We start from the raw sequence: 27,645 nt of genomic DNA on the forward strand, positions 1-27,645 counted from the left end.
AGAGATCCCCCCCCCCCCCACGGGACACAAGTAGACCATAATTCCCAGTTTGAAGCTCATTTTGAACCACATGACTGCGTTTGGGGTTCTGATGTCCCACCCGAGTTCAAACCCAAATCTACTGCTGATAAGACTTTAAATGTTTCCTTCAGTAGGAGTCATTAAAAATATACTTCAAGTTGAAACTGTAGATTTTACCACTTATTGGCCGCCCCTCAGGGTGGTGTTTGTGTCCTGGTGGGATCAACTTGTTGTACTTATGTGAGGATTGTGAATTTGTGATTCCTGACGACGATGCTGACTATCACGTTATAGATATGGCACTCCGTAGTATGTCCGATCTCAGGGATGCCATGGCTCGTGATGGTGTTTCTGATTCTGACTGGTTTACTGGCCTTTGGCTGTCCTGACGTGTTGTTCTCATTATAATAGCTGTTGTCCTTCTTGTAGTATTTCTTTTGATACGTTGTGGTATTCCTCTTTTTAGACTTTGCGTTTCCAACCTTGATTGATGTTTAGTTTGCTGATAGATGGTGTCTTAATCCTCCTCTGCTCAGAGATGGTTTCTATAGTTTGAACCTCGACCTAGAACCTACACAGACATGTCACAATATACTGATTATATTTTTTATAATCTCAATGGAATAGCCACATCAGGCAATACACATCATAAACAATTCTTCATAAATTACTTGTATTTTCCAGTTGGATGTTAACGTCATAATAACCCTACAATTGTTAATGATCAATGATCAACTCAGAGATGGAAAAACACCTCCACCTTCTCTCAGCGCTGCAGCTTTAAAAGGCTGGCTGACACCCTCCTCATTAGAATTGCTTCAAAAAACAAACTCGGCTGCACTTCACTCTCAGGTTGACAAGTACATGGAAATGGATAGAATGGAGAGCCAGAAGAGGAGAGGAATAAGCAATGACGATTTAATATGTAAGATGAACCACATTCTCTTTACTCTTCTTCTCTGATGTTATAATCTGTATTTCCATGCTGGGAGAGGTGAGAGCAGATCATTTTTATCCGACCTACGTAGTTGGAAAGCAGTTACAGAGCCTCAGGGCAAAGTAGAACTGTATTGTCATGGAGATAGAAATCACATGTTACTGAGATAAGGTGTCCCAAAAGCCTTTTGTGTGTGTGTGTGTGTGTGTGTGTGTGTTTCCCCTTTATAGGCACCTGCCTGTATTATTGCTATGCAAGTCATGTGGGCAGGGGACTATCATGTTACATTGTGAAGGTTTTTCAGCATGGACTTATTTGCTCATGAGCAGCTTTGCGTAATTATTGTTTTCACAGCGACAAAAAGGATCATGACAGACTGTAAACATGATTTGAACGCAAGTTCAGTTAATCATTTTTTTGTTGCCTCAGCTCAGATTAAACAAAAGTGAACTGTGGTTCAAAAAAAGTTAATAAAAAGTAAAATAGTGTACTATGAAATGTGATTGTGAAATGTCCACAAGACGCTTGTACATTTAGCTTGACATTGATTTTCCATTATAAAACACATTTCCTTGACCAAAGAAAGAACCATGAGACCCGGAATCTGTGACTCATTCTGAGTAAACAGTTTACTGTTTGCACTTATCCATGTGAGCGTGCCTTTGTGTGTGGCATTTGGTATCGCTCTGGGAGAGAACATGGGAGGTAAAACTAATTGTGTAATTAATATTTGTAAGGCATTTAAATGGAGCTGGTGTGCTATCAATCACACACGCCGTTGTCCTCTTTGTCTCCAGCTGAGCGAACGGGAGCTCTGGGATGCTGCGGCTGGATCTTATGCATAATCGCAGGCTTTTTCGTCATCATCCTTTTCCCCTTCACCATCTGGTTTTGTCTCAAGGCGAGTGAACTCAATAAACAACAGTGGATTCAGGAACAGAAGCCAAAATTTCCTTTGTTGCACATTTGAACAGTCACACACACACACACACACACACACATCACGAGCATGTTAATAACAGAACTTGTGTTGTGGTCTTCCGGTTTTGCAGATTGTTCAGGAGTATGAGCGTGCTGTAATTTTCCGACTGGGCCGCATCACAGACAGGAAAGCTAAAGGACCAGGTAGATGCAAAAAATCTCATTTGTGTATCAAAAAACAGGATATTTCATATATTTTCTTTTTCAAAATATAAATTATTCTTTGTCTTATTGTTTGCCCACAGGAATCTTCTTTGTTTTGCCATGCACTGATACCTTTGTGAAAGTAGATCTGCGAACAGTTTCATTTGATATCCCACCTCAGGAGGTAGACAAACACAAATGTGTTCAAAATATCATAATGTCACTCAAAATAGTGAACATTCGGCAAAGGCTATCTTATATTTGTGCGCCAGATCCTGACCAAGGACTCAGTTACTGTGTCTGTGGATGGAGTGGTGTACTTCCGGGTCAGTGACCCCATTGCCTCCGTGGCCAATGTTAGCAATGCCGACTTCTCCACCCGTCTGCTGGCTCAGACCACCCTCAGAAATGTCCTGGGGACCAAGAACCTGGCTGAGCTCTTGTCTGATCGTGAAGGCATTGCTCACAGCATGCAGGTACAAAATCTAATTCTCATTACATCTGAGATGTGGTTTCAATAGAGTTTTCAGAAGCTAAAATATATTTGTACATAATTACTACTGACGGGATTTAAAAAATATATATTTGCGCACAAAGAGTCTTTTCAATTGTAGATTTAATTCCAATATAAAATATCTATGAGCAAACATCTCCTTTGCTGAATACACATTTGATATTTTCAAATTTCTCTGAAAGAAAGATAAATAAAAGTTTAAAAAAACATTCCCCTGGGTTTCATCTGGTCTTTATATCTATTTCTAACACTATTATGAGTGAGTTTCATCTGTTGGAGTTAATCAATGTAGGCCTCCTCTCTTTCTCCTTTGCCTTTTCCAGAGCAACCTGGATGAAGCCACCGACAACTGGGGCATCAAGGTGGAGCGTGTGGAGATAAAAGATGTAAAGCTGCCACATCAAATGCAGAGAGCCATGGCTGCTGAAGCTGAGGCCACACGAGAGGCCAGAGCCAAGGTCAGGAAACGTGGCACAATAACTACAGTGGATATAAAGTGCTGACTTGGATGCTTCGATTCCAGTTAGTTTTGGAGCAACATTAAACTGGAGTTCTTGATCTACACACAGGTGATTGCAGCCGAGGGTGAGATGAATGCGTCTCGTGCCCTGAAGGAGGCGTCCCTCGTGATCGCAGAGTCTCCGTCAGCCCTGCAGCTTCGCTACCTGCAGACTCTCAACACCATCGCAGCGGAGAAGAACTCCACGATCATCTTCCCGCTGCCCATGGATGTTATTTCTCATTTCATGAGGAAGTAACACCTCAGTGACTCAGCCAATAAAATAACACGAGTCAGGTAGGGTCAGAGTACAGTTACCTTGGGTGGGGTTTATGTAGTATAATTACGCAGGCCAGGCCAGGCCTGTTTACCGCTGTGATTTTCAATCAGTTTATATAATTTTTAATGGTTCGCATAGCATTTAGAAGAAAAAAAAAACGGTGAAATTGCTCCTTAAATTATTGAATTAGCATGCTGTGACATGATGTCATATTTCATACCTGGATATATTAAATGTTAAAATTGTAAGCTAATTGTTGTGGTTTTGTTCTATTTTAATTCTATCTCATATCTTCCTGTTTTTGAATTTTACCATATTCTATCTATTATATGATCCTTGAAGAATCTTGAATGTCACAGTATTGCTGCTGGATATATAAAAAGAGATAAATGCGACAGACTTTACATATTTACTTATTGTACAATATTATACAACTTTCTTGTTAGACTCGCGAGCTTGTTCTGCTAATTCTGCCTATTCAGCCTCCCAGCTGCCTATTCATCTGAATTACTGTTAATGTGTTTTGTTAACATACCATATCTAGTTTGTGTGTGTGTGTTGCGCGCTACGCGAAGAACACACAAAAAACTAGTGTGTCCTGGGCGCAGCGAGCACACAAACTATATGCGTGCTACGTAAAGCACACAAAACAAACTACAGTGCGATTTATAGTTCGGTGCGATTTATTTATGTTTTTTTCTTCTTTATGAGGCATTAATTGCGACTAATGCGACTTATACTCTGGAGCGAGGTATAGTCCGGAAAATACGGTAAATGGGAAAAACAGTTTTATATTTACAAATATTTGAGGTCAACGAATGGAGTCAAATAGATTACATTTGTGAACCGAGGTTTTACTGTAGTTTTTTCAAAGTGTATTTCCACGACTTATCCATAATGACACATGGACATCACCTGATTTGTCTTGAATATGTTTAATATTGTGTTCTCCCCAATAAGTACAAATAAAAACAACTACATACTCGGTATATCTTACATGTGTAACTATCTCTTTCCTTGTCCAGAAAGAAAGAAAAGAATGGGGGAGTAACAAACAGTAGACAGAAATACATGCATCACTAACTTTGTTGGTGCACTAAGACACAACTCCTTTTGTAAATGTATTTACATTCAATCACTGCCAGAAAAAAAATCGTTAAGGGGTAATTGTGTATCTTACATCCACAAATTCAAATGTTAAATAACCGTGGAAAAATGAGCCACAATAGCATTTAAACACGAACAGGGATATTTCAATCTCCACTGAATTAGATAAATTACCCATGTTTCATATGGGGAGGCTAAGCAAGGTACTAGAAATAGCTGCTACATATTGTTAAGACAAAGGTCCTTTTGTATTAAACAAAATCACATGAATGATGAGCAACATGACATTCAGTACATAGTGAGATGCAAAAGTGTCCACAGGACACATTGAAAGGTCGTTGCAACACAAGTTTAGAATTCATAGTCCATCCAAAGGTTAATAATTATTTTATGAGAAATTGAGTAACTTGAAACTGTCCTTTGTAAACATAGACTTGTCTTTAGCAGTCTAGTTGTTTCCTTGTAGGCTGTAATTTAGACCTGAAGTGACATTTAGCTGGGTCCTGAAGAACCATTAAATAATGGAGGTGAAGTGTAATCATAAACATCTGAAAACACAGCGACTTACTTACGAATTCTTACAAATAATCATTATGCAAATACATTCTCATAATCACAATTGTAGATACAAAACTGAGTGAGAACTGAGATACATTTTTCAAATACTACTCTGTGCTTGACATTCTTTTGTTTAAGAGCAATCAACCCTGTGTTTGATTCATACAAAAAAATCTTTGTAAGAATTGCTTTTTCAAAAATCATTTTACTATCCTGTAAACAAGTAACACAATTTAAGGTCTACTTAAGACGCAGAAATGTCAACCTTTCATGCTGGTTGAAGGTGTCTTTACTCCTTTCCTCCAAATTTAAAACCAACTGGAAAATGATGCCAGGGGGGCCGATAGAGATTTGAAGGCCTCGGTACTGCCCTCCTTCGTTGCCATCGCCACCCCGGCCCCAATTAGCAGTGTCATGATAGCTGTCGGTACAGACTGACCCTCATTCCCTCTCGTTGGCCTTATTTATCCACATGCTGTTCATTTTCATGTGGCGTCAAACCCGGAGGTACAACTACATCACTGTCGGTACGCTGTATAATACTGTGGTTCTCTGAGTTGTCTTGTTCAAAGTTCGGCGAAGGATTAAGACCCTGAGGGTAAATTTGTCGGTAGAGGAGGCAGCGATGCTGGTCTGAATACTACAAAATAATTCACATTTTTCTATCACAAAGTTCGGTTCATCAGTTGGATTTCATAGAAATGGAAAACATCAAGAGCGCATCTGATGTTCTGTAAAGAAGCTGTACAAAAATGTACGTTGAAAGTTTTTGAAAATAATTCCCTGAACGATACACTCCGGCACACTGAGAGCACAGCGTAGCACAAGTCTCATCTTAATACTCGATGGCTGAAAAGCATCATTTTGATAAACAAGAAGAAGAATCATCAGAGGTTACGAAGAGGTCAGCGCAGGTTCAGACACAGCTACACTAATCTTTGTGAAGCCAATCCAAAAGGGGCGAACAGCGATTTCACTTAAATAGCTTATAGATCCCCGTCTATGCATGTGCAATGACGAGCCACAAAAACCTTCACTACATCTAATGCCATCCGGGGTGCATCTCAAACACCAATGATTCCCCTCACAGCTCGAGCTTATTCACGACACACTTTACAGCAATAATACGTTTCATATAAGACTGGAAGACTTTTACAGTACACTCTTGCTTAAGTAGCAAAATTCATGTAACAAATAAAGTGGATATGAAAGCAACATTTAAAACATCCTGTCAGGTTTTAACTTGGACTCCCTGGTAGTTGTGCATTTTATATACTACGGTATACTGTTTGTTGCTGAGCTAAAGAGACAACAAACTGCACATTCCCGTTGAGGTAAATACAAAATGGCAGATGTCGTTTTTGCAAGTTGACCTGAGGGATTACGGCTTGAAGAGCAGTTTGCGTTGCGAGACGCTGTAGGAAGACCCTGCAAACTCTGAAAACGTAAGTCCTCTTTATTCTGCAGGTAAACTAGCTGGGATTCCAGGTCGGCTGGTCCCAGGCAAGGACAACTATCGGCATTGAACGAATTACAAAATGTCAAATGTGCCACAAATGGGCTTCAAATTATGGTTCGCCTTGATAAACTGATATTCATTCCAAAGCCCTAATATGCGGTTTGTTCTCTGCTGGTGGCAAGAGGAAAAGGCGCTTTGTTGGGGAGTTTACCAGAGGACAAAAATCGCAGTTCATCTTTCCATGGGAATATTCTATGAGGACATAATTCCCAGTGAAGTCTGTTAATCAAGGACATGGCCAATGTTTTTAAAGCATGCTACTTTCCGTCTGTACTGTTTCTGTCTACGGGGACTCGTGTCTACCCACGCAGGGAAGCTACACTACACGTCAACACTGTCCTATCTATCTATATTAAGACTATCTTAAAGTATTTACAGTCCACCTTTCCTGCCTACATACAAGATGGGATTGGGGAAATGGGACTGAACTCAGCTGACTACATTTTCCAATATGCAACATTCGTTTTCTCGCTTCACACTGTAGTTTCACGTGACACCAACAGATGTGAGACATCTAATCGCAGTGGTCAGACCCCATCTTTACAGTTTGCCCCATGACCTGAAACCAAAGCCCTTATTTTTCGATAATGTGACACTGTTCAAAAAGGAAAGTAAACTAGGAGAGATGAGACACGGAGGAAGAAAAGAGACGGGAGATTATTTGTCTCTACAAAGAGCTAAAACAGGAAGTGGAGTTAGAGCGATTGGCTGATGCCCTGTGTGTGGGCGTGGCTGGGCCAGGGGAGTAATTCTGATTGCATGCTGCCCCGTGAGTGGGCGTGTCTGGCCCTGGGGAGAGATTTTGATTGGTGGTGGCTCTGTGAGAGGGAGAGTCATATTGAGCTTGCTGGCGGCGGCCGTGGCAATGGGTTGGGGAGTCACACCCTGCGAGCGGTGAATGGCAGAAGAACGGGGATGATGGTACTGGGGAGGAGGAGAAGGAGCGGTGCAGAGGGGAGGAGGCGGGGGAAATCAGGGGACTGGTCTGGAGACGCCAGAGAAGCTCCTCGTTGTTCTGACTCAGCCTCTTCTTCTCTGTGCTCTGCTTCTCGACAGACTCTTGCAGATTTGCGTTCTCCTCCGACAGTTGCCTGCAGGAAATGTACAACACGGATGAATCCAGCATCAAGGAGCACGTAGCATGACACCCCATGTTACTGTTGCTAGTGGTGATGATGATGCAATAATGACCTGGAGAGGGCTAGGTTCATTTGAACACGAGCCATCAGATCTTCGTTCTGCTGCTGCAGAACCTGGACCCTTTCCTCAAGGGTTACATTTTTTTGGGCCTGCTCAAAAAACAGAACACAAAGACGGAGCAAAAGTTTATTAATCGTGCACGATGACAACCACGTGTCTCCAGTGTGCATATTTGTGACGGAGGTTTGGGACAGCTCATTTGAGCCTACCACTTTTTCCAGGTCAGAGATCTTCGTCTCTTGCTGGTGTATCTGCTGGTTCTTCATTTCCACGACCTCCTTCAAGCTCTTCAGATCCTGCTCGATGTGCTGGTACGGAGCCAGAGCATCCTGTTGTGAAAACACAAGCACATTCCCAAAGTAAAAGGACAAAAACAACAGACAAGATGAAAGAACAGATCAAATCTGGATAGTTATTAAGGAAACATACAATTATCTGTTCATCCGTGCTCCTCCTCAAAGCCTCCTCAAATCGTCTGGCTTTGTCCCGAAGACTCTGGTTCTGAAACGTGAGAGTGTCGACTTGATCCTGCACAAACATCCAAAGACAACAAACAGTAAGAAACAACACATTAGTACACAGCAGCGCTCATCGACATACATGTTTAATTGAATCGTACCTGTAGAGAAAGCCTGAGTTTTTCAAAATCCTCTTCAAGAAGCACCTTCTGCTGCTCGTGGGCTTTCCTCAGGTCTGCAGACAGTCAGAAGCACAATGAAAACGGTTTGTTGATGTTTCGAGCAGTGCTGGGTTCATGCTGCGAGGTTGGAACTCATGCCTCTCATTGTACGGGCGTGCTCCTCGTGCAGGGTTGCCATGGTGATGTTATGCATGTCTCTGAGCTCCTGATTGGCTCCCTGGTGGTTAATCGTCATCTCCTCCACCTGACACACACACACACACACACGTACAAAACAATACCCATTTAAGACTTGACACCAGAATTATTCACATTTTATCAAAGCTAATATAAAAATGTCTTCCCCTCACCTGTTCCTGTTGCTGAGTCCTTAGCTCCTCCATCTCTGACCGATGTTCCGCCCTCAGATGTTCTGCCTCCGCTGAGTGACACTTCCTGAGTCCCTCCTCCACAGCGAGCAGCTCTGCCTCCTGCTGCAGCTGCAGCTCCTGCAGCTCCTGTTCAAACGCCACCTCCAGCGCTGTCTTTTCCCGATGGAGTCTCTCCCATCGTGCTGAGTTGGACGCTGCGCATGAAGTAGTCCATATTTTATGATGTTGTTGTTGATGGAATACAGAATACTCATAGTTTCAAGACTGTACAAATTTATGTTGGGCTAAATAATTCTAGTCAGATATAATACTAAAAAAGAAAACTTTGATTTGAGATTTTGAGTTCAGGATTATGTTGCATTCATTTTATATTTTATATAAACATGATTTATTAATTTGTTTTAAAAAAAAGCACAAAGAAAAGAAGAAACTGCTTCCTCAACACGTAGACCCTATTCAAGACAATTTTGTCCCGTGTATAATTAATAAAAACATTATTCCATTTTAGCTACATTCGTTGTGGGGCCACCGATATCCCGTGGCTGGTAATGAGGGTCACTATCGCCACTTTCAGCGACCAGTCGTTGTTTATATCATCTGTAATGTATGTGTTTTACCTGTAAAATGTCTGCTATGAAAAAGGTTCTATTCTTTTATTTGATTAGTTAGGTGTTTAGTTTCTTTGGTCAAACATTGATTCTCACTCACCCATTTCTTCTCTGATCTTTTGCATCTCCAAGGACAATTTTCTTTGTTTTTCTTCGGCAGTTTTATTCTGAAAATGTTAAAGAAACAAGACAGTGATGTAGTGCAGGTTACAAGTACCATATAAACTACTAATTCTAGTTTCTAAATTATGAAGTATGTTAATAAAAACATGTGCCTATGTGTAAAGTCTATTTTGCTGATGTGGCCTTTTGATTAAGAATAATAATTATCAAATGCTAAAGAGCTATTGGATGATAATGCAGCTTGTTGAATCCGGCTGCATCCAGCAGGTGGAGCTCTAACCTAAACAGACCTCCCAGTAGAGGTCCCTGAACTGTGGGACAGGACCTGCAGCACTCAGACAGGAGTCATGAAGAAGTCAGGAAGTTCCTCTGCAGCCTGACAGCAGCATTATAGCTCGAGCACTTCAGAAACTTAATCATCCCACCGACACTGAGAGCTGGATGAAGCCTGCTCAGTGACACACTGAACTCTGGAGGACCCTCCCCACAGACACCATCGCTTAGCAACCCGCTCAGGATGCATGCTGGAATCTCACCTCATGGTGTTGAATACAGTATGTGTTCTCTACCTTGAGGCAGTAATGCTGAGTGGTGATAATGAAGGCCTCAAGACCCAAGGAAGTCTTCCTCAGTTCATCTCTTAGTGCTCTAAGCTGCCTTTCCTGCTGCTCACAGCGTCCCTGCAGCCTATGAACCTATGTGGATAAAAGGCATAAAATATAGTACGCAAAAATAGCACCAATTCTGAGTATCGTTGCAGGTTTTCCCCACAACTCACCTCTTCCCTTTGCATTTCCTTTTCTCTTTCCTCTTCCTGCCTTCGCCTCTCTTTCTGTTGAGCCTCCTCCTTCTCCCTCTGCAGGTTCTCCTGCTGCAGTCTCAGGGGAGCTACTTGACAAGGAGACCCCGGGAGAGCTGACCCTCGCACTGCCGCAGCGGGCCGCGGTGAAGACTGGACTGCAGGGAGAGGGAGAAAAACAAACAAACACAGAAATTTAAATCTAATTGGAAATAAGTCGACGTGAGAATGTTCATTCTTCCTCAGGGAAACCACAGGGGAAAATGATATGAAGCCATTTACATGTAAATGCTCTATCTATTATTGATGAACTCATTTTTTAAATATCTAAAAAAATGAAATGCGTGATTACGGGCTTAGAGGAGACTTGACCTGACCTATTGCTAATGACGATGTTCTCATGACAAATTACACTAAATTAATTGAATCTTCCTTCCAGATGAAGCCTTGGAGTGACTCCCAGTCTGATGGACCATCTAATCTCATCAGTATCAAGAAAGGATTTAGCAGTATGAAATAATGCATAGACTCTGTTAATCTTTGCTTGCTGTGTGTACTATGTGTGGGATATTCAAAGCAAAGATCCCATTAATACTGCAGGGAAATTACCATTAAACTGCAGTTGACATAAAGGTGGTCAGATTGACCTCCGTGTCGGTCGATGGGTCTGTATCGTGAGCACATAGCTTGTGTAGACAACACAGCATTGCAACACAATAACAGGGAGTGAGTGCATTCTTTTAAAATGTTCCTTCTGTACGTTTGCACAGACTGAATGTCTGCACACGCGAAATATACTAAATCGCTGCAGCTTCACTTCACTTGCCACATCCAGGACTGCTGAAGCATGAAGTAGCCGTTTCCAAGACAACCTGAGGCTAGGGTGAGGTGTAGGGTCCCAGGTAATGAGTGAAAGATTGGTTAGAGGGAGGCAGGGGGATAGAATATGGAATAGGTTGCGGGCTGCGAGGAAATGAGCGGACAGAGTGCAGACACATAACGCAGAACTATGGGGAAGACATAGACCTCCTCCGTGTTTGTTGGATGTTTAAGACCAATTGTTTGAAGATATGTACTTGCAAATGTGAATGTATGTGACTAAAACCTGCATTGAGGCATTTTTCTGAAGGAAATGAGCATGAAAAAGCAGAAAGTGAGAAACATTTGTTTTAACAACATCTAATAATCCAGGCTTTGTTTCTAAAATTGTGCAAAAATGCAAATATAAGTAAATGTTTCAGTATTAAATCTTCATCAGTAAGTTTGCCTTGCAGGCACATAAAGAATCTTATTCTTTGAAAATGACTAGAAGTCTTAAAACACACGCACGCGCGCGCGCACACACACACACACACACACACACACACACACACACACACACACACACACACACACACAAACACAAATGTGCTTCTTCCTGAGGATATGTAGAACTGTATGAATGCCAAATGAGTTTATATGGCTGGATGCAGGCGCTAGCAGCATGTTAATGGAGGAGGAATAACTACGCGAGAAACAATGAGAAAAACAACGGGGTGCAGACATCTGTTGGTACATCTGTGTGTATTACTCATGTTGTGAGTAAATAAATCTGTATTGATAGCTTCATTGTAGGCAAATGCCTTTCCTGGTTTCCTTTGGGGGACAAAATATAAGTCTCCCTTTATGTAAGTCCTGATATTCTATGATAAAGTTTGCATAAGTTAGGGTTAATTATTAGGATTTTAATTGCTAATAGAATTATTAGGTTAGGATAAGTCAATGCACTGTCTCCTTAAGTAAAGGAACATCCCAGCTTGCAGAAGTGCCGGGAATTGTTCCACTGTCTATCATTATTGTTTTGTGAAGAGAAGGTGAGCAGGGTAAATGCAGTGTGTGAGAATGCATGCTTGTGACAATCCGCTAGTTATTTGATAGACAATCGCTGCACTAATCCAAGGTGATTGATGATCCGTGTCTATGCATGTGCTCATGCTGAGGCGTTGAAGTGCATCGTTAAAAACATGGCTATCAGAGCTTCAAAGATGCTGCCGCTCTGAGAACGGGAAGGAGGAGGCGAAAGTTCTCCTTTAGTGTCTGCGTGGGAGAAGACGGGGTCCAGCTCAACGTGCCGTTCAGACAAGGACATTAACGGCAGCACTTTAGTGAGAAAAAGGGAAGTGGGAAAAGGAGGAGAGGTGTTAGGCTGAGGGAATGCGTGTCAACTCTGTAAGAAGCGATGGAAGCCTTCTACAATCTGTGAAAAAATAGTACAGCCAAGAGAAGAAAACATCCAGACGGCACGGATTCAGCCGCGTGTCTGTGTGAGTCGGTTAAATATGAATACAACTATTTATGGAAAAACAGTGAACTGCATGAGGAGGAGCAGCAGGACGGAAGGTTAAATTACAACAGGACAGCTTTAAGTGGCCAGTCGTTGTCTCTTGCACAGATGATACCCGGGGTTTGAAGGAGGATGGCGCACGCTCACGCACTCAGACACACGTGAATAAAATGGAGCCATCATTGATGCTTTAAAGTGTGCTGAGAAAAGTCCTGTCCTGAACGTTCTGGTCCTGTGAGATGTATTTTTTTACACTCATGGCATGCCAACGTGCCATCGCTATCGGCTGAAAGGAGAATAAGGGCAGCTGTTCGTAACCACTTGCATATTTGTTGCGATTGCTGTGCTCTGGAAATGAGAGAAGACTCACCTGGGGACTGAGGTTTGGGCGGAACCACCGCCAGCCTCTTTGGCGAAGATGGGAGAGAACGGGCGACTTCAGAATTCCGCTGAAAATCCTTCCTGCCAACTGTCATTCAACAGAGATACAATCCAACCACAGATGTTATTTAACTTCACACAGAAGCTGATTTATCTTCAGAATGTCTGAATTACTAATGCATCAAACCCAACTATCATTTTCCATCAACTTCTTGTTCCATTGCTTCAATCTTTCTCCTACGCTTTCATTTCCAGCAGCCTCGCTCCTGCTGTGCCCTCTAACTATGTCCCACAGGACTCCTGGTCAAAGTGAAGTGGAGCATTCTGGTGGTGGTGGTGGTGGGTTAGGGTTTGTTGTGTATTTGTTGTGAAGCAGGGAGGGTGGAAAGGAAAGTAAAAACTAGTTAAACTTGTTAAACCTGTAATGGGGGGTGGGGGGGTTGGAACAAATCCACCCTAAAAAACCCTGCGCGTGTGTTTACTGTGTAGAGATAACAAATGGAATATGAAGTTTAGAAGTGTTTTTACTGTATGATCTTCAGACAGACGGGCATCCTGGGGTATTTCTTTATCAATAATTCATCATCAAGCCGTTTGCTTCAACAGCGCAACACAACTGTGCGAACGAACGTGTGTTGAACTTGATAGAGTTCATTGTCTCTCATTCCATCCAAAGACATGCAGTGAGTGTGAGTATATCCTCACACTGTGATGGTGTGATACTGCAAGGTGTGTGTAAAAAGCATCACTTCCTGTACTGGTCCAATCACCCGACACACTGAGAGCCAGCCGAGCTTGTAAACATTGGTTTGCAGCAGGCTACGCAGAGCAGGCTAAATATGTCTGTATTTTCATATACAGTATTTCACCAAATCTCTAAAACAAAAAAGACTTTATATTCCTCGAGGCTGGAAAATGCTGCCATCATACGCTGGAATAAATAGTCAAAATGAATTTATCCGTACTGAATACAATGAATGCCCTGACATCCTAATGCAAACGTATTAAAAGTAAAATAAAACATAAATAAAATGTTATGGAGTTGCATTCTCATTCTTATTCTTAATAGCACGGCATGTTTTAACTGTGGATTGTCAGCATCTGTGAAATAAACAGTCACTTTTTCCTATCACAACATTTAATCCCGTTGCCTGACACTTTCCAAACATTCCCATGGGCCTAGATGCTGGAACCCACTTGATAATGTACATCATGTATTACATTTTTCACCGTACATGTGAGAACAGCCCGTCTGTTCCCTGTGGAAATCTACATCTCTCCCTGCGTGAAGCTGCAGCGTGCACTGCCTGCTCCTTTCAGAAACACGTTCTATTGCTCTGGCTAATGTTGACAGGACATCCTGATCTGATATTTTTCATGCTCTGTCCTCCTATGAGATCTCCACTGACCTCCGGGAGAGCTGCGTGGCTGTGGAGGCAGGTAGCGCCGGGGCAGGACTGGAGTAGAGGGTGGCTGAAGGCTGACGCTGCGGCAGGGTGGACCTCTCTGGTGATCGGCCAATGGAGGGCTGGTGGTCACTCTGAGCAGAGGAGGCTCCTCACTCGTACTCAGACCTGGAACAGAATCACATTTTCTCTAAGTTTATTTTGTTTCAGACATTTAACACTCCTTAAAGCATCTCAAATGTCTCTTTATCTCTTGATCTCCGTGTCTGTTTTATCTACATTTTAAATCCATACAAGTAAGAAATGCTCCAACAGATATTTACACATCGATGCTTCGACACGAGTGCATGTACACACAGGAAAAGACAATGCACACTCACACAGACGTGCACTGATCATCGTCATCGCTTATCCTGTGCCACAGTGCGGTGACAATCAAACGGCGAGTAGATTGTTGCAAAGCAAAAATTCTCACATTTATGTATATCCTTGCTCATCCTCAGTCAATAATGACACAAGAGACTGCCCGCGCTTTTCCAGAGCTGGAATAAACATTAAGTTGCATGTAAAAAACCACAAGATGGTGATGGCGAGGTGCAGCAACGGCGCTCATCTCCCAGCATTCACGGCGATTGGGGCAATTTAGAAAACGTGACGGCAAATAGCACACAAAAACACGAAATGAGAGCAGCTGTCTCAGGAGTTTCCTTTGGTGTATATTGCTTCTCACTTCATTCCCTCCGGTGCTCAGGAGTTGAATTGCGCACTGCAGGGAGCCTGGTGTCTTCAGAAAAAGCAGGAAACAAATAAATATGCAAGAAATATGTAGAGACAAGAGAGGTGACTGTGCGTTTTATGTAGTCAGGTAAACAGCACTGGTGCATATCTTTAGGCTTTAGTCTGTTTAAATTAATTTATTTTCTTCACACACCTCAGCTTCCAACTATTCCTCTTCCAATTTGTTTTTCACCGGTGTCGAAGGGTCGCAATTATTAAACGAACATGAAGAGTTAAGGTGCTGTATATAAGGCAAAACATTTTTTTTCCACAAATTCCATTTTGGGGATTCATTTTCTTGCAGGGACATCAAGACATGGGTATATCATTAACCCATCACTAATGTATACCACAGAGCAATTTACATTACATAATATACCAGGTTACATTGAAAAGTGGCAATAAATGGCATCCATCACCATTCAAAATATGAGTTGCAGGATGCCTTTATTTTCTCATTTGCTCATGTTGTGTCACATGTGGCCTTGTATTATTTAACCCTTCATTAATCATCCCCAAGATACTCCAGGAGCTGATTGGCAAGTAAAGCAAAATGCCAATAGCAAAGAAGGGACAGGAAAAAGAAGGAAGTGGATTTTATACTGGATCAGGATGAAGTAAGCAAATTAATCAAAGGCATAAAATGAAAATGACGCGCTGTGAAAGAGTAGAGGCTATCTTAGGGTAGTTTGACGATGGATGAATAATACAGCACATAAAAAGGGGACCATGTTCAAGTGGCAACAGATGACAAAAATGGTTCTCAGTCACTCAGTGGGATGCCGTTCTATTGAAGCATCTTGCACCTACCAGCAAAACTAATGGAAGTAGAAAAATGCTGATGCTTGTATCTCTGTATAAACAGATATTAAAACACACAATCTGTACATTCTCAGATCAATTTCTATCTTCACTGCTGGATTTCCCTTGGTGGAAAGTGGCAATATAGCCACACGAGAGTACCGAGTTCAGTTTGATTGAAAATATTCCACCTCGGAGGTGTTTCATTTCATGGCATAAACCCGTCCACACTAGCTAAATCAGCATATTCACATTCTAAGTTACTCTTCTGACCTGAAGAATTTGATGATGGTGCAGCATGCAGCACAAACTCAGGTGAACAGCTGACATGCAGAGCAAGCAAAAATGTGCAGTCCTTGTGAAATAAGTGAATATTTAAAATGTCACCGTATACCGTACAAATATTTGCCAACAACAATAAACAGCAGCAGATATGAATTGATTTATGGGGGGAATTTGGGAAGAGATGAAAAGAGGGTCAGTGGATTTGCAAAAATCAAGATATTCAGTGTAAAACTGACTGTTATCCATCGTTCAATTAGATTTTTGAGTCTGATGCATTTTTATTTTTTTATGTGGCTGGTCAAGGAGCAATGTTGCAAGAAGGAGCTAATGATATATTAATTTTTATATGATTTATTTATTAGAATTGTAATCATATGTTTTTGGAGGTAAAAATCAAAACCCACAGTGTAATGGGAAAATAATTCTTACTGTTTTTAATCGAGCGTAATAAAGTATAACAGTATAACATCCCATATAAAATTAGCAGAAAAAAGTGAAGAAAGTAACAACCTAAAAATATATATTATTTATCTTGCAAGCAAAAAAAAAAACATAAACTGAACAAAGAAATTAACAAAAACAAATTGTTATTACAAAGAAGAAAATGTGTCTGCTGCTTAATTGTTGTGTTTTTGTGAAATTGTCAGATAATCATGAAATCCAATAGATAAATCACTCACACAGACTTCACACAGTTTATATAAATTGAAACTGATCTGTTAAAACAGAAAGAGTTAAATCCAATTTGAACAGTGCCTGACGTTTGACTCCGTGTTCTCACCGACAGATATCTGCTGGGATCAGTTCACATTGTGTGAAATTAAGCCTGAAGATATTTTCGTCCTTTGCTAATTGCCGCTTCCTGAGATTCGCTTTGAGTTGGTATAAATGCCTGTCATCATCATCATCATCATCCATCATTCAAAGTATAATTTATGCACATATTATACTCTCCATTTTATGTTTCATGCTCTCCTGAGAGAAAATTGGAAATCTGTCCAAACAGTCAGGGAACATTTGGTTTCATTTTAACACTGAGCTTTAGTTGCATGCAAATCAGTGTCATTGTTTGTTAGTATCACAGAATGTGTGTGCAGAGTAAATTAGATTCAGGGTTATGGAGTTCGGACTCCGAGAACCCAAATGCCAAGACAATGGGACCGACATGCAGTAAAGTCTTCCTCCTGCTCTGCCTGGCTCAGAGTAGGAATGAGGAGTAAGGAGAAACTTTCTTCTTTTCGGCCTCCTTCTGCATCACCCACTGCAGATCGGTAGCTTTAAGTCTGGATCTGTAAACAACAACAAATTCCTCCCTTGATTGCAAGGAGCATCGAATCTAAATGACGTAAACTTGAATCTCCAGTGGTCTGACTATGGCAGCTTAACAGCTGCTCACTGCTGCTCTGTAGTGGACAAGCGTTTACTGAAACCTGAAGAGGAAACCAACGGCTACACAAGGGCTGGTAAAAAAAAAAAAAAATGTCTGCAGATAAAGGTCTTTTCTGGATGAAGATCCAATTCAGGAGTTAAATGAGGACCTCTGTGAGCCAGTAGTCATCTTGTAACCAGATGAATTCCAACCCAGTGACCGTTAGACTCACAGCTGCTGAAGTGTCCTTGAACCAGGCACCGAAGGCCAGCGTTACATGCAGCAGTCAGTGCGTAGCAGATCAGCTTATTGCTGCACCTTTCATTCAGCTTGTCTAGTTCAGTTTGTTAATGTTGTGTTGTATTTGGCTGCTGTTACAGAGATATCTATAAAAAAAAGTTGCAATCATTTAAAGTTATACGTAACTTTATGTTATATATAAAGGCGGTTAGGAAAATGGGTGGATGGACAGACAATAGTACTTTAATAACTCCAAAATCTGTCCAGGATTATTACAGTTTATCACATATACTTTGATTATATTGTTATTTACTGTAAATTGAAGGTATCCTTCTCAAAACCGTTGTTGTTGTTTTTTACAGCACAGGATTCCTCTTAAGTGCATTAACGGTGATCGACATGGAGCTGGATAAAATCCTCTGGAGTCTTTCAGTTAAAGAACAGGCATGTTGAGACCATTCTCATGCAGCTGCTGCTGCAAGCATCTGCCAAGTTGGTTTCTCTCGCTCCTCGGCCACAGAATGGCAGCCATATCTAATTAGCCCATCCAATTTGCTGCTCTAGTAGTGTGTGTGTGTGCAGACAGGAATATCTGCATGAGCACATGCACCATAGTAACCATCTGTTCACAGCAAGCTATGACTCACAGACCCGATCAGAGCCATGGTATCTGGGGTATGGCATCCTGTTTCCTGCCTGCACCAACCCCATCCACGCTTTTCTCTGCTCTCCATTTTCCCTTTCATCTCCTCTTTGCTCCTTTTGACCAACAAAATGTTGTCCTTTTATCTGCATGTCCCTTCAGCTCGCCATCTACGCGTCAAGCTGTCGGCTCAGTTTTCCATTTTCTTCTTTTGCTTCGCACGATTTCATTATCACCTTTAGAGGTGATGGATAGAGGTGAGCGTGCTCTAATAACACAATGTTTGCTTTTGGCCAATGTGCTTCCGTCACGGAGTCGGTGCGGCTCAGACACAGATTTCATCAGCCCTCTGCTTGCTTGCTTCTCCTATCAGCGATTACATGGATCCTGTCAATCACAGTGTAATTAGCATGCTGTCCTTTGCTTTATTATGTGCATTTGTGATCTCTCTTCACTGAAGCTGCTCGGCTCAAGGGAGGATTCTGGTATTGGATAATCAATGCCATATTAAACCATCTACATCCCCTCTTATGCGCAACAAATGCTCAAATTGTACTTGCATGTGTACCGAAATATGCAAACTAGTATTAAGAACAGTCCGGTTAATTTCAGGTTTGCAATGATTACCTCAGTGTGCAGCTATTATTTCCTTTTCTCCAAGTAATCCACAGATTTTTTTTTAATTTAGAATAAAATACTCACACAATACTAAAACATTAGTACAGCCCCAATTACCAAAGGTAATTGCTCGCTCACCTCAGGAGGTATTTGTGAGTACTGCTTCACTGCTTCTGGGACGACACATTAAATTTAATTTTTCAATGCTGCAAACATTCTCAATCCATGTCGTGTTATTGGCTCTTTGGCAGACATATCCAATTTTTAAAGTAGTGGGGGGGATTTAAACCATGACTATCTGCCTAGATTCTAAGGAATAAAAGAAAAAACATGTTTTCTTAGTTTGCTGAATTTTAATGAACACAATCCTCTAATATTCTGCAATATTCTGCAATCCTTTGCCTCTGCCTCCTCACAGTCACGCAAATCCACATGGACACGTCCTGTATGAGCACAGCTGCACGTTCATATAAAAAGTGGGAAGTTTAGACTCCGGAGATAATTCCTTTAACCCACTTTGCTGGAGTGCAGCAATCGTTTCCTCCCCATTGCCCTACTCCTCAATGATGTTTCCTTCTCAGAGCCTTTCTTCTCTCTGCTGCTAAAGGAGGCACCGAGTTCCTGTGGTTCCAAGACATGCTTGGTAGATTGATGTGTAAGAACTCACCTGACAATCACGCAACTCTTAAAATTGAGTTTGAGTATAAGAAAAATCCTCTCCTGTCAGTATTTCACATGTAAATTATCTACAAATGTTTGTTTTTTTAATTGTCACTCTGATACACTTTAATATTCCACATTCCGCCCCTCTTTATCTTAGGTTTTAAAAATGTTGTGTGAAAAATTCACTGATTGATCGTTTTTAAATATAAAACTTAACACTGACTGAAATGTCTCCACTTTCTTTTTAACTTTTAAGTTGGTCAAATGACAAAACAACAACAACATATTAATATTCATCATGCGGCACCCAAACTATGAAGTTTGAAGTTAATGTTTTAACTGGACTAATATCCGAGATCCAGCCCATCCCATATGCTTTAATAAATTAGATTTCTGAGTCTGATGCCTACCAGCAAATTGATGGAAACAATGATAACACTGATAGGTAAGCCAGCATGAAACAGGTATGACACATTTTCGTACGTAAAAACAAATAAAGATGTTGTGCCTTGGAGAAGGAACTCATAGTCACTAAAAGGGTGCCTGCTCCACATTACAACACAGCTTGCATTCATTTTCATCCAACTGGAGAAAAATGAAAAAGTGTGAGAACAGAAAGGGGGGGGGTGAATAAAGGAACGGAGTGATGACATAACACGGGCCTGGCGTGCGTGAGGGTGAAGGTGCTTACGTCGACTGTAACTGGGAGAGGAAGAATAAGCAGTCCGTATGTAGGTCGCATTAAAAACTCATGCAGCTACCAAAGATCCAGCCAACTAACCCACCGGGGTGGCAAAACACAGCAGAAATCATAACCGTGCACCCGCCTTCAGCTCTACACAACAGTAAATATGACACTGTTGTTCTGTTCGTTTAGAGTCCGTTTAATAACAGATGAGTCGGGGGAACCATGTCCTCTGATGTTCTTACATGCTTTGTACCAGATGAAACATGATGAGCTGTCATGAATGGGGTCATTTTGTATCTATCTATCTATCTATCTATCTATCTATCTATCTATTCATTGTTGTGTCATCACCCTTTACATGTCAATGCACTGCATTGTCACACAGATGGAGGTGTGGATCTCTGACAGGGTGGGATCTAAAAATTAAAAGCTTAGTCCCAGTTAGTTAGTTATAATCAAGATGGAATAAAAATGATTACAATTTGATGTATTATTCATTTTCAATAGAATTTGCAGTTAATATAAATAACGCTTTTGGGTTGTCATGTGTGACTGATTCACAAATGAATCGTGGACCTTGAATGCATCATGACATCATGAAAGCTGCACTGCACTGTATCCTTACAGCTATTCCATAAATAAAGTTCTCATTATAAGAACGATGCCACTCAAAGCTGCAGCTCTCTGTTTGCTGTTGAAGAGCTTGAAGAACACATTTTAAGTTGGGAGGAGCTCAGGAAGAGAAGAAGACAGAGAGAGCAAACTGCAGCATAATGAACGTGGGGAGGGGGGGCTATTTATGCAACCTACATTAATAAAAGGAATTCTGAAACAGAAACAGGATGGTGATGAGCATTTGTGAACGCACCAACTGATTTATCAATACATTTTAAAATGTTCACTGTTAGTTGTAAAAAAAAAAATGTCGTTAATTAAAGTACTGGTAGGCCTTTAATTTTAAAGTTTGGGTTAGGATGTCATTATAATGTGTTACACATCGGTTTAAACAACTTTAAATTCTATGATACACTCTGGTGGTGGACTCACGGTGAGCTGTCCTACAGGGGTCACTCGGCGCACTGTCGGCAGGGTGGACCGAGGGGACGGCGGACGCGCTGGAGCTCCTGATGAAGCCAAACGCTGCCAGGCGGCCCGCAGGGAGACGGCTGCAGCTGGAGCTTGGGGGCCGCAGACCCGACTGGCTCGCTTTTGGAGACCTGGAGATCGCAGCCGGGGGCTGAGCGGCATCATGATGGGTAAAGACTCTGTCCTCTGTTAGAGACACAAAATGAAGGATCCCATTCAAGGTTTCTGGTGTGTTAAAAGTATATTTGAAAATAAAATGATGTCGGTATACTTTTGAATTTATGTAGTCCATCCCTGAGCATCATTATGACTACAGCAGACGCACATTTACTGACTATTTATACTCATTAAACACCATCATACGAAGAAAATCCACGGGATTCAGCAGAGCTGTGACATTTATTATTTCCCCTCATCAGGGAAAATCATTCATTATCATGCATCGACTAAGCTCTCTGTGGCTATCAGGAAGTTTTCTGTGGTATGATTCAAAGTAGAAAAACTACACATAAACAATATACATTGGCCTGCTAATAAGTGCTTTTGGCTCCGGAAGAATTTACACACCAGCCTTGCATCCAGAAAACTAATGCTACAATTGAGATATTTAGATCTGCCATCTTACAGGTTCAGTAATTCCTGGTTATTATTTATGGCCTGAAGGCTAAAATTAAAGGTGGATTAAAGAGAGAGAAAATGAAGCGCAGAGAAAGACTCTTTGCAGAGGAAGACAAGTGGAAGTGGAATTGTGAAGAGAAGGGGGAGGGAAAGAAAACCTAATCATAGCTCCATAGTGGGACACATTGTCAGTGAGTAATGGTGAGAACCCCCCCTCGCTCTGTAATCTCTGGTTTCTAACAGCAAAAAAATGATGAAATGTGCAGGTATGAACAGCCATGGCTGAACACACGCACACACACACATACACACAGTGGGCAGAGGGAAAATCCAAGAAGAGTTACGTTGGCTGCCGCAGTCTGAAGCTCAAGGTTTAGATTCTGAGCATTATCTCACGCTGGCTACAAAGATAAAGTGGACGGGCTTCCTTTCCTCTTGATACAGCACAACCGCGTGCTTCACGCCGTTGCTGCAGGGTAACCATCAAAGCAACACAAGACAAAAAATCCAGGAGGGAGATTAGAAGCTCTTTTGGTAGAGATAAACAAATTTGGGCAGAAAGAGGGAACAAAATCTCCAGGGTACCTCCCCTCCCAGCATCATCAGCAACCATTCACACTGTTCATGCCCTCCTTCCTTCCTCAAGATCTCCCTCTTTTGTTATGAGGTCTGTTTATTAGATTGAAGCTCTCCTGAGTGAAAAGGTCAGCATCGTCAAAGTTAAATGTCCTCATTTCCCTCCTGACCCCCCCCCCCCCCCCCCAACTCGTCCTCTCTGAAAAATGAGGGGAGAGAAGTGAAGCTGGCAAACATCTTCCTTATCACGGACTGCTGAATGAGCTCACACATTATTCATAAGGATCTAAAATGAGTATGAATTTATTCATATGACTTTTACTGTCCGCTCTCTCTGACTTTCTTTGTTAGAATAAAAACTATTTATTTTGGTCTCGTTCGTCTGTTGATTTCCTACATAATGACCTACGCGTGACCAAACTAGGAATAACATTCATGAGAGCTCATTATAAAGTCCCGTGGGCCGTTCCTCGGGCACTATATGGCTCTAAAAAATATTAATCCTACAAACTCATGCACAATTCATCAACAGCAAAAACATTCTTCCCTGCATGGGAATCGTCTCTATTATTGCACCAAAGACAGAATTAATTATTGACAGAGATTTCCTTTTTACAAATGCATTAAACTGTGATATTCACTGAGGGTAATAAAGAAAGGGGAAAAAAACAAGGCGGAAAATTTTTATCATTCCTGGATTTCTGTGGAGAAAGCAAAAATGCAAAATAAACAACAGAAACCCCATAATAATCTACACACAGACAGACACTGACACGCACGACACAGCTGGTGTTTCTCCATGCAGTGTGTGTGTGTGTGTGTAGGGTCGAGCAGGGATGAAAGATTATTCCAGGGGGAAGATATTGATGTTACTTAAGTGCTAATTGCTTTGCACTTCAAAGGTTGTGGTTCCCAGAGGGCTGTGCGGCCCTGAGACACCGTGCATATGCATTAATAGGGATTATGACGAGGAAGCCTGGCAGGCACGTCAGAACACAACTGCTGAGCAATTTAATGAATCTGTATGTTTGAGTGTACCGAGGAAAATGGGTTTTATTTTTGTATCTTTATTAAGTGTTTAATTAAGAGAGAGAGAGCGAGAGAGAGAGAGCAGATTGAATATAGATGGAAGTGATGAATTCCATAACCAAACGGCAGTGTGTGGGGTGATGAGCAAATGTCACACTTCAATATACCTGCAGTCAGACTTTCCATCTGGATCATCTGAATTACAAATTTGATATGAGTGAGCAAGCTTCCGTTTATTTATTTATATTATTTCGGAGATGGCAGCCTTCTGCAGCAGAAGAAGTCCCCTCAGAGTCTTCCTTAAAGCCTTCCAATTAGATGAGCCAAAAATTAATTTCAGAGAGCGCATATTAATGACTTTCCTTCATCTCATGCCACTTTGAGGGGAACAGTCAAACAGCGAAGGAGAAGAGCGATCACATAACTCTCGAGTGTATCACATTTTGGGTTGCTGAAATGAAATTCAGACACAGTTGCTCAAAAGAGGCCAAATAATCTGACATTTATTATGTACGAAGGACTTTCAACGGAAACAAGCCCGCAAGGGCTTTTTTGAAATGCTCCTCTTAGACCGGATGTTTGACGTTATTTGTACTGTAATACATGCTACTGTGTGACTGTACTTGTACTCTAACATTCTATCTCATAAATATATTCATCATCATCATCACATTTGCTTTCATGCAGATAATATGGTGATCATTTTTATTTACCGGCATTTTCCTGGCTCCTCTGATTTGTTGCTGGACTGACAGTTTGGATTGGTTGGCCGAAGACCAGCATTGATCTTTGTCCTTGACCTGGTCCTCTGCCTTTCATTGATCCTGCGGTCGTCCTGGCGACCGCCCCCAGGCCCAGGCGCAGACCTCGGCCAGCGCGCAGGAGACTGCCGTTTCCTCCGACCTGAGCGGCTGTCTGGGTCTGCAGGGCATCCTCAGAAGCACTCCCCTTAAAACTGGCAGATTTTCCCATCTGGAATAAACATCGTGAAAAATATCATGAAATCATCTTATTTTACTTAAAGCAGTGCTGGAGTTCTGAAGCTATTTCAAATCGCATTGAAGTAAAAGGACAAGTTAAATAGAACTTATTTTCCTTTATTTAAAGGCAATTATTATTTAGAATTATTCTGCCTCGAAACAAGAGACTTTATAATATCACAAGAGACCACTCTTGTGATATTATCGGTGATATTACATTATTTGTGCTAAAAGACAATATAATATATACCTGCCGGAAAACTACATAAATGTCTCCAGGCAAAACATTCAAGATTAAGTGTTAAATTATTCTTTGTGTGCTGGACAAAATCTTAACATACAGTTCATATGTTAAAAAATAAATGTTTTAACTATTTATTTCCACATGCTGGTGTCTGGCTGCATGAATATGAATGCCCAATAAAGCTATTTAATCAGAATCAATAAGGAATGATTTTAAAGCGATAATGAGCAGCACTTGCGAGACTGGGAATAAAATGCCAAAGAACTGTGATCAATTATACATGGTTGACTGTGGGACAGAAATTACAGGCACCAGCTAGTGAGACTGAGATGCAGAGTCAATTAACTTGATAGGTGTCTCTGTGTATTTAAAGTATATCAAACTGTATATGAGAACGGTTTATTTTCTACTAATGAGTTCTACTAACTCTCTGCTAATTGATAAGGGAACCGTCATAATTAAGCTTTATTGTTGTCCTTTGCTGTTCATGCGAATGTTCCGTGATAGCCTGAGACAGGACTAAAGAAAAGGCAAATCAGAATGCAAACTGAAACTGGATACTGCAAATAACACTCACCTCCATTGATGCCCCGTAGACACTGTCTATTTTACAGCCCAGTTTAGAGGGTGCTGTGTGGCTGTGTGTGTGTGCAGGCGGCACAGTTTGCGTTCGTCCAGGGGGCCTGATACTCCTGCTCAGCATTCCTGATGGAAAGATGCTCGCCTGCATCTCTTGCCGATGTTTTTCATAAAGCAGATTGGAGGCACTGAGTACTGGGGCTCCTCTGGTTTCTGGGTCAGGCTTGGAGGGGTCTTTAGGAGTGTCTTTTAGGGAAGTGGCTGTTGGTCCCTGTGTATAAGTCGAGAGCCGGGATGGTAGAGATGATACCTGATAAGTTCCGTCGGAAGCCTGGGCCTTAAACTGAGGATTCTTTCTGACATAGGTAATGATTTTGGGGCGAACTCCTTTAGGCTTCGTTTTGGGTGATGGGGAGCTCTCTTTGGAGGTGGAGTTGTGGTTAGAGCTCTGCTGGTTGTTGAGAGGCGCTTTGGGGATTCCACTTGTGCTTACGTTGGTTCTGAGTGGCGCCCTCAAACAGCTGTTACTGTTGCCCTGAGCTGTTGTAGAACCGAGGTTGCATCCCGACGGGATGACGACACCAGAGGCATTCCTGGTCACAATGTACATGGAGGGTTGCCTGCGTGGTGAACCCAGGGGTGTCCTGAGAGGGGAGTCGGGAGGGGTGGATGACCTGGAATCAATTCCCATCCTGTTGGGACTCGAGCAATTTCTTCTGTATGTGAGTTGAGTCTGTGATCTCTTCTCTGAAGCAGAAGGGTTGGAAGGACTTGAATTACGCCATGAAGCTGTGTCTGGCGGGTTTTCTGCTGGAGGAACGTCCCTCTGGGTCAACGGGTTGGGCTGTCTGAGCTGTGAGACAGATGTGTTGTAGAGAGAAGAGAAATCTGATGGCTCGCGTAACGCTGACTTTGTAAACTTCCTGTTTGAGTCGCTACTGTGAGACTCTGTGGGGAGGTTGACGGAAGACAATTGTCCCGACTCATTTTTATGAGCACTGGGTTCTGGTAAGCTCCTGGCCCTTCCTATCTCAGTTTGACAGAGGGGTCTTACGAGCTGTTGCCGTCGAGGTGGCATCGCCCTTTCTTCAAACCCAGCCTTCCTCCTTTGGCCTAGCCCCCCATCAGAGGACGATCCATTTCTGCGATGAAGTCCCTCTACCTGTCTCTGAACTTGGCTGTAGTTTTGAGCATGGTCATGGTTCTCCTGAGGATACAATAGTGGGAAGTTCTGGTTGGCATCAATAGGAGCTGCCCCTCTTCTGGTTTGGGCTGAGGTAGTGCTGCTTGTATTGGAATACGGGTTGGTCTTTGAGTTGCACAGATTGGTGGGAGACTCCACTTCACCACTCTCCAGAGGACCCGATAAGCTCCCACTGAGGCAAACAGCTGACAGACTGGAGACAAAGACATTTGTTTCGGACTTGGACTCCTTCAGGCTTCCTTTCCATCTTTCCCTGTCTCTTGTTCTGCTTGACCTGATGTGCTTTTGCTCTTCTGAGCCAGTCACACGTACATCTAGTTCCTCGGTACTATGGCACATAACTTTCTTCACCTCTATTCGGCCCTCTATTTTGTTGCTTTTATTGTCATTTCTCCTCTCTTTCACCGAAGCAGAGCTGGTTGTTGAGCTTGAGGATATAGACATGGGACCTTCATCTTTGCCATCTCTCATACTTCCTCCCTCGTCTTCCTCATACTCTTCATTGCCCCCCTGATCTCTGTTTCCCTGAAATGTATGGATTTCCTGACATTCTAAGAGCTCAAACTCTCTGAGCTCAGGCTGCATTAGTTGCTGCTCAGATCTCCAGATTGCAAACTTGTCGGGAGATTCGCTCCGAGAGACCAAAGGAGGAATGGCGCTTGTGCTGTACTCTGCGTCCTTCAGCAGTCTCTGACCTTCTTGATCAGCAATTGAAGGTAACAGATTGGCATTGCCATCCCCAGCTTCAGGGTAGTGACTCTGGGTTTTGTTTAAAATATTTTCTCCTCTGTCAGCATTGACCCTGGTTCCTTGGTAACCAGTTGGAACACTCAT

The 27,645-nt window shown here is 42.0% G+C and overlaps 2 protein-coding genes across 3 annotated transcripts; one reads left to right on the forward strand and one right to left on the reverse strand.

The window, feature by feature from the left end:
• The first annotated feature begins 857 nt into the window (after window positions 1-857).
• LOC137900006 (stomatin-like) lies at window positions 858-7,672 on the forward strand. Of its 2 annotated transcripts, XM_068744045.1 has the most exons (8): window positions 858-946; window positions 1,756-1,859; window positions 2,011-2,083; window positions 2,185-2,267; window positions 2,356-2,559; window positions 2,921-3,055; window positions 3,167-3,393; window positions 7,617-7,672. In XM_068744045.1, the coding sequence occupies exons 1-7, from the start codon at window positions 886-888 to the stop codon at window positions 3,353-3,355; spliced, it is 849 nt and encodes a 282-aa protein (XP_068600146.1). In that variant the 5' UTR covers window positions 858-885; the 3' UTR covers window positions 3,356-3,393; window positions 7,617-7,672. The 2 variants fall into 2 exon arrangements, with proteins under 2 accessions (XP_068600146.1, XP_068600145.1); XM_068744044.1 differs by lacking the exon at window positions 7,617-7,672 and having other exon boundaries at window positions 3,167-4,365.
• On the reverse strand, window positions 7,228-27,645 carry LOC137900248 (microtubule-associated tumor suppressor candidate 2 homolog). The gene is made up of 15 exons (XM_068744310.1): window positions 25,606-27,645; window positions 24,605-24,776; window positions 21,553-21,767; window positions 14,415-14,583; window positions 12,995-13,093; window positions 10,281-10,459; window positions 10,072-10,197; window positions 9,480-9,546; window positions 8,751-8,965; window positions 8,539-8,644; window positions 8,380-8,453; window positions 8,190-8,288; window positions 7,970-8,089; window positions 7,752-7,852; window positions 7,228-7,651 (listed from the first exon to the last, which is right to left on the reverse strand). The coding sequence occupies exons 1-15, from the start codon at window positions 27,643-27,645 to the stop codon at window positions 7,228-7,230; spliced, it is 4,206 nt and encodes a 1,401-aa protein (XP_068600411.1).

Source organism: Brachionichthys hirsutus, chromosome 10 (assembly GCF_040956055.1).
Source record: "Brachionichthys hirsutus isolate HB-005 chromosome 10, CSIRO-AGI_Bhir_v1, whole genome shotgun sequence".
In the NCBI taxonomy this organism is placed as follows: Eukaryota; Metazoa; Chordata; class Actinopteri; order Lophiiformes; family Brachionichthyidae; genus Brachionichthys; species Brachionichthys hirsutus.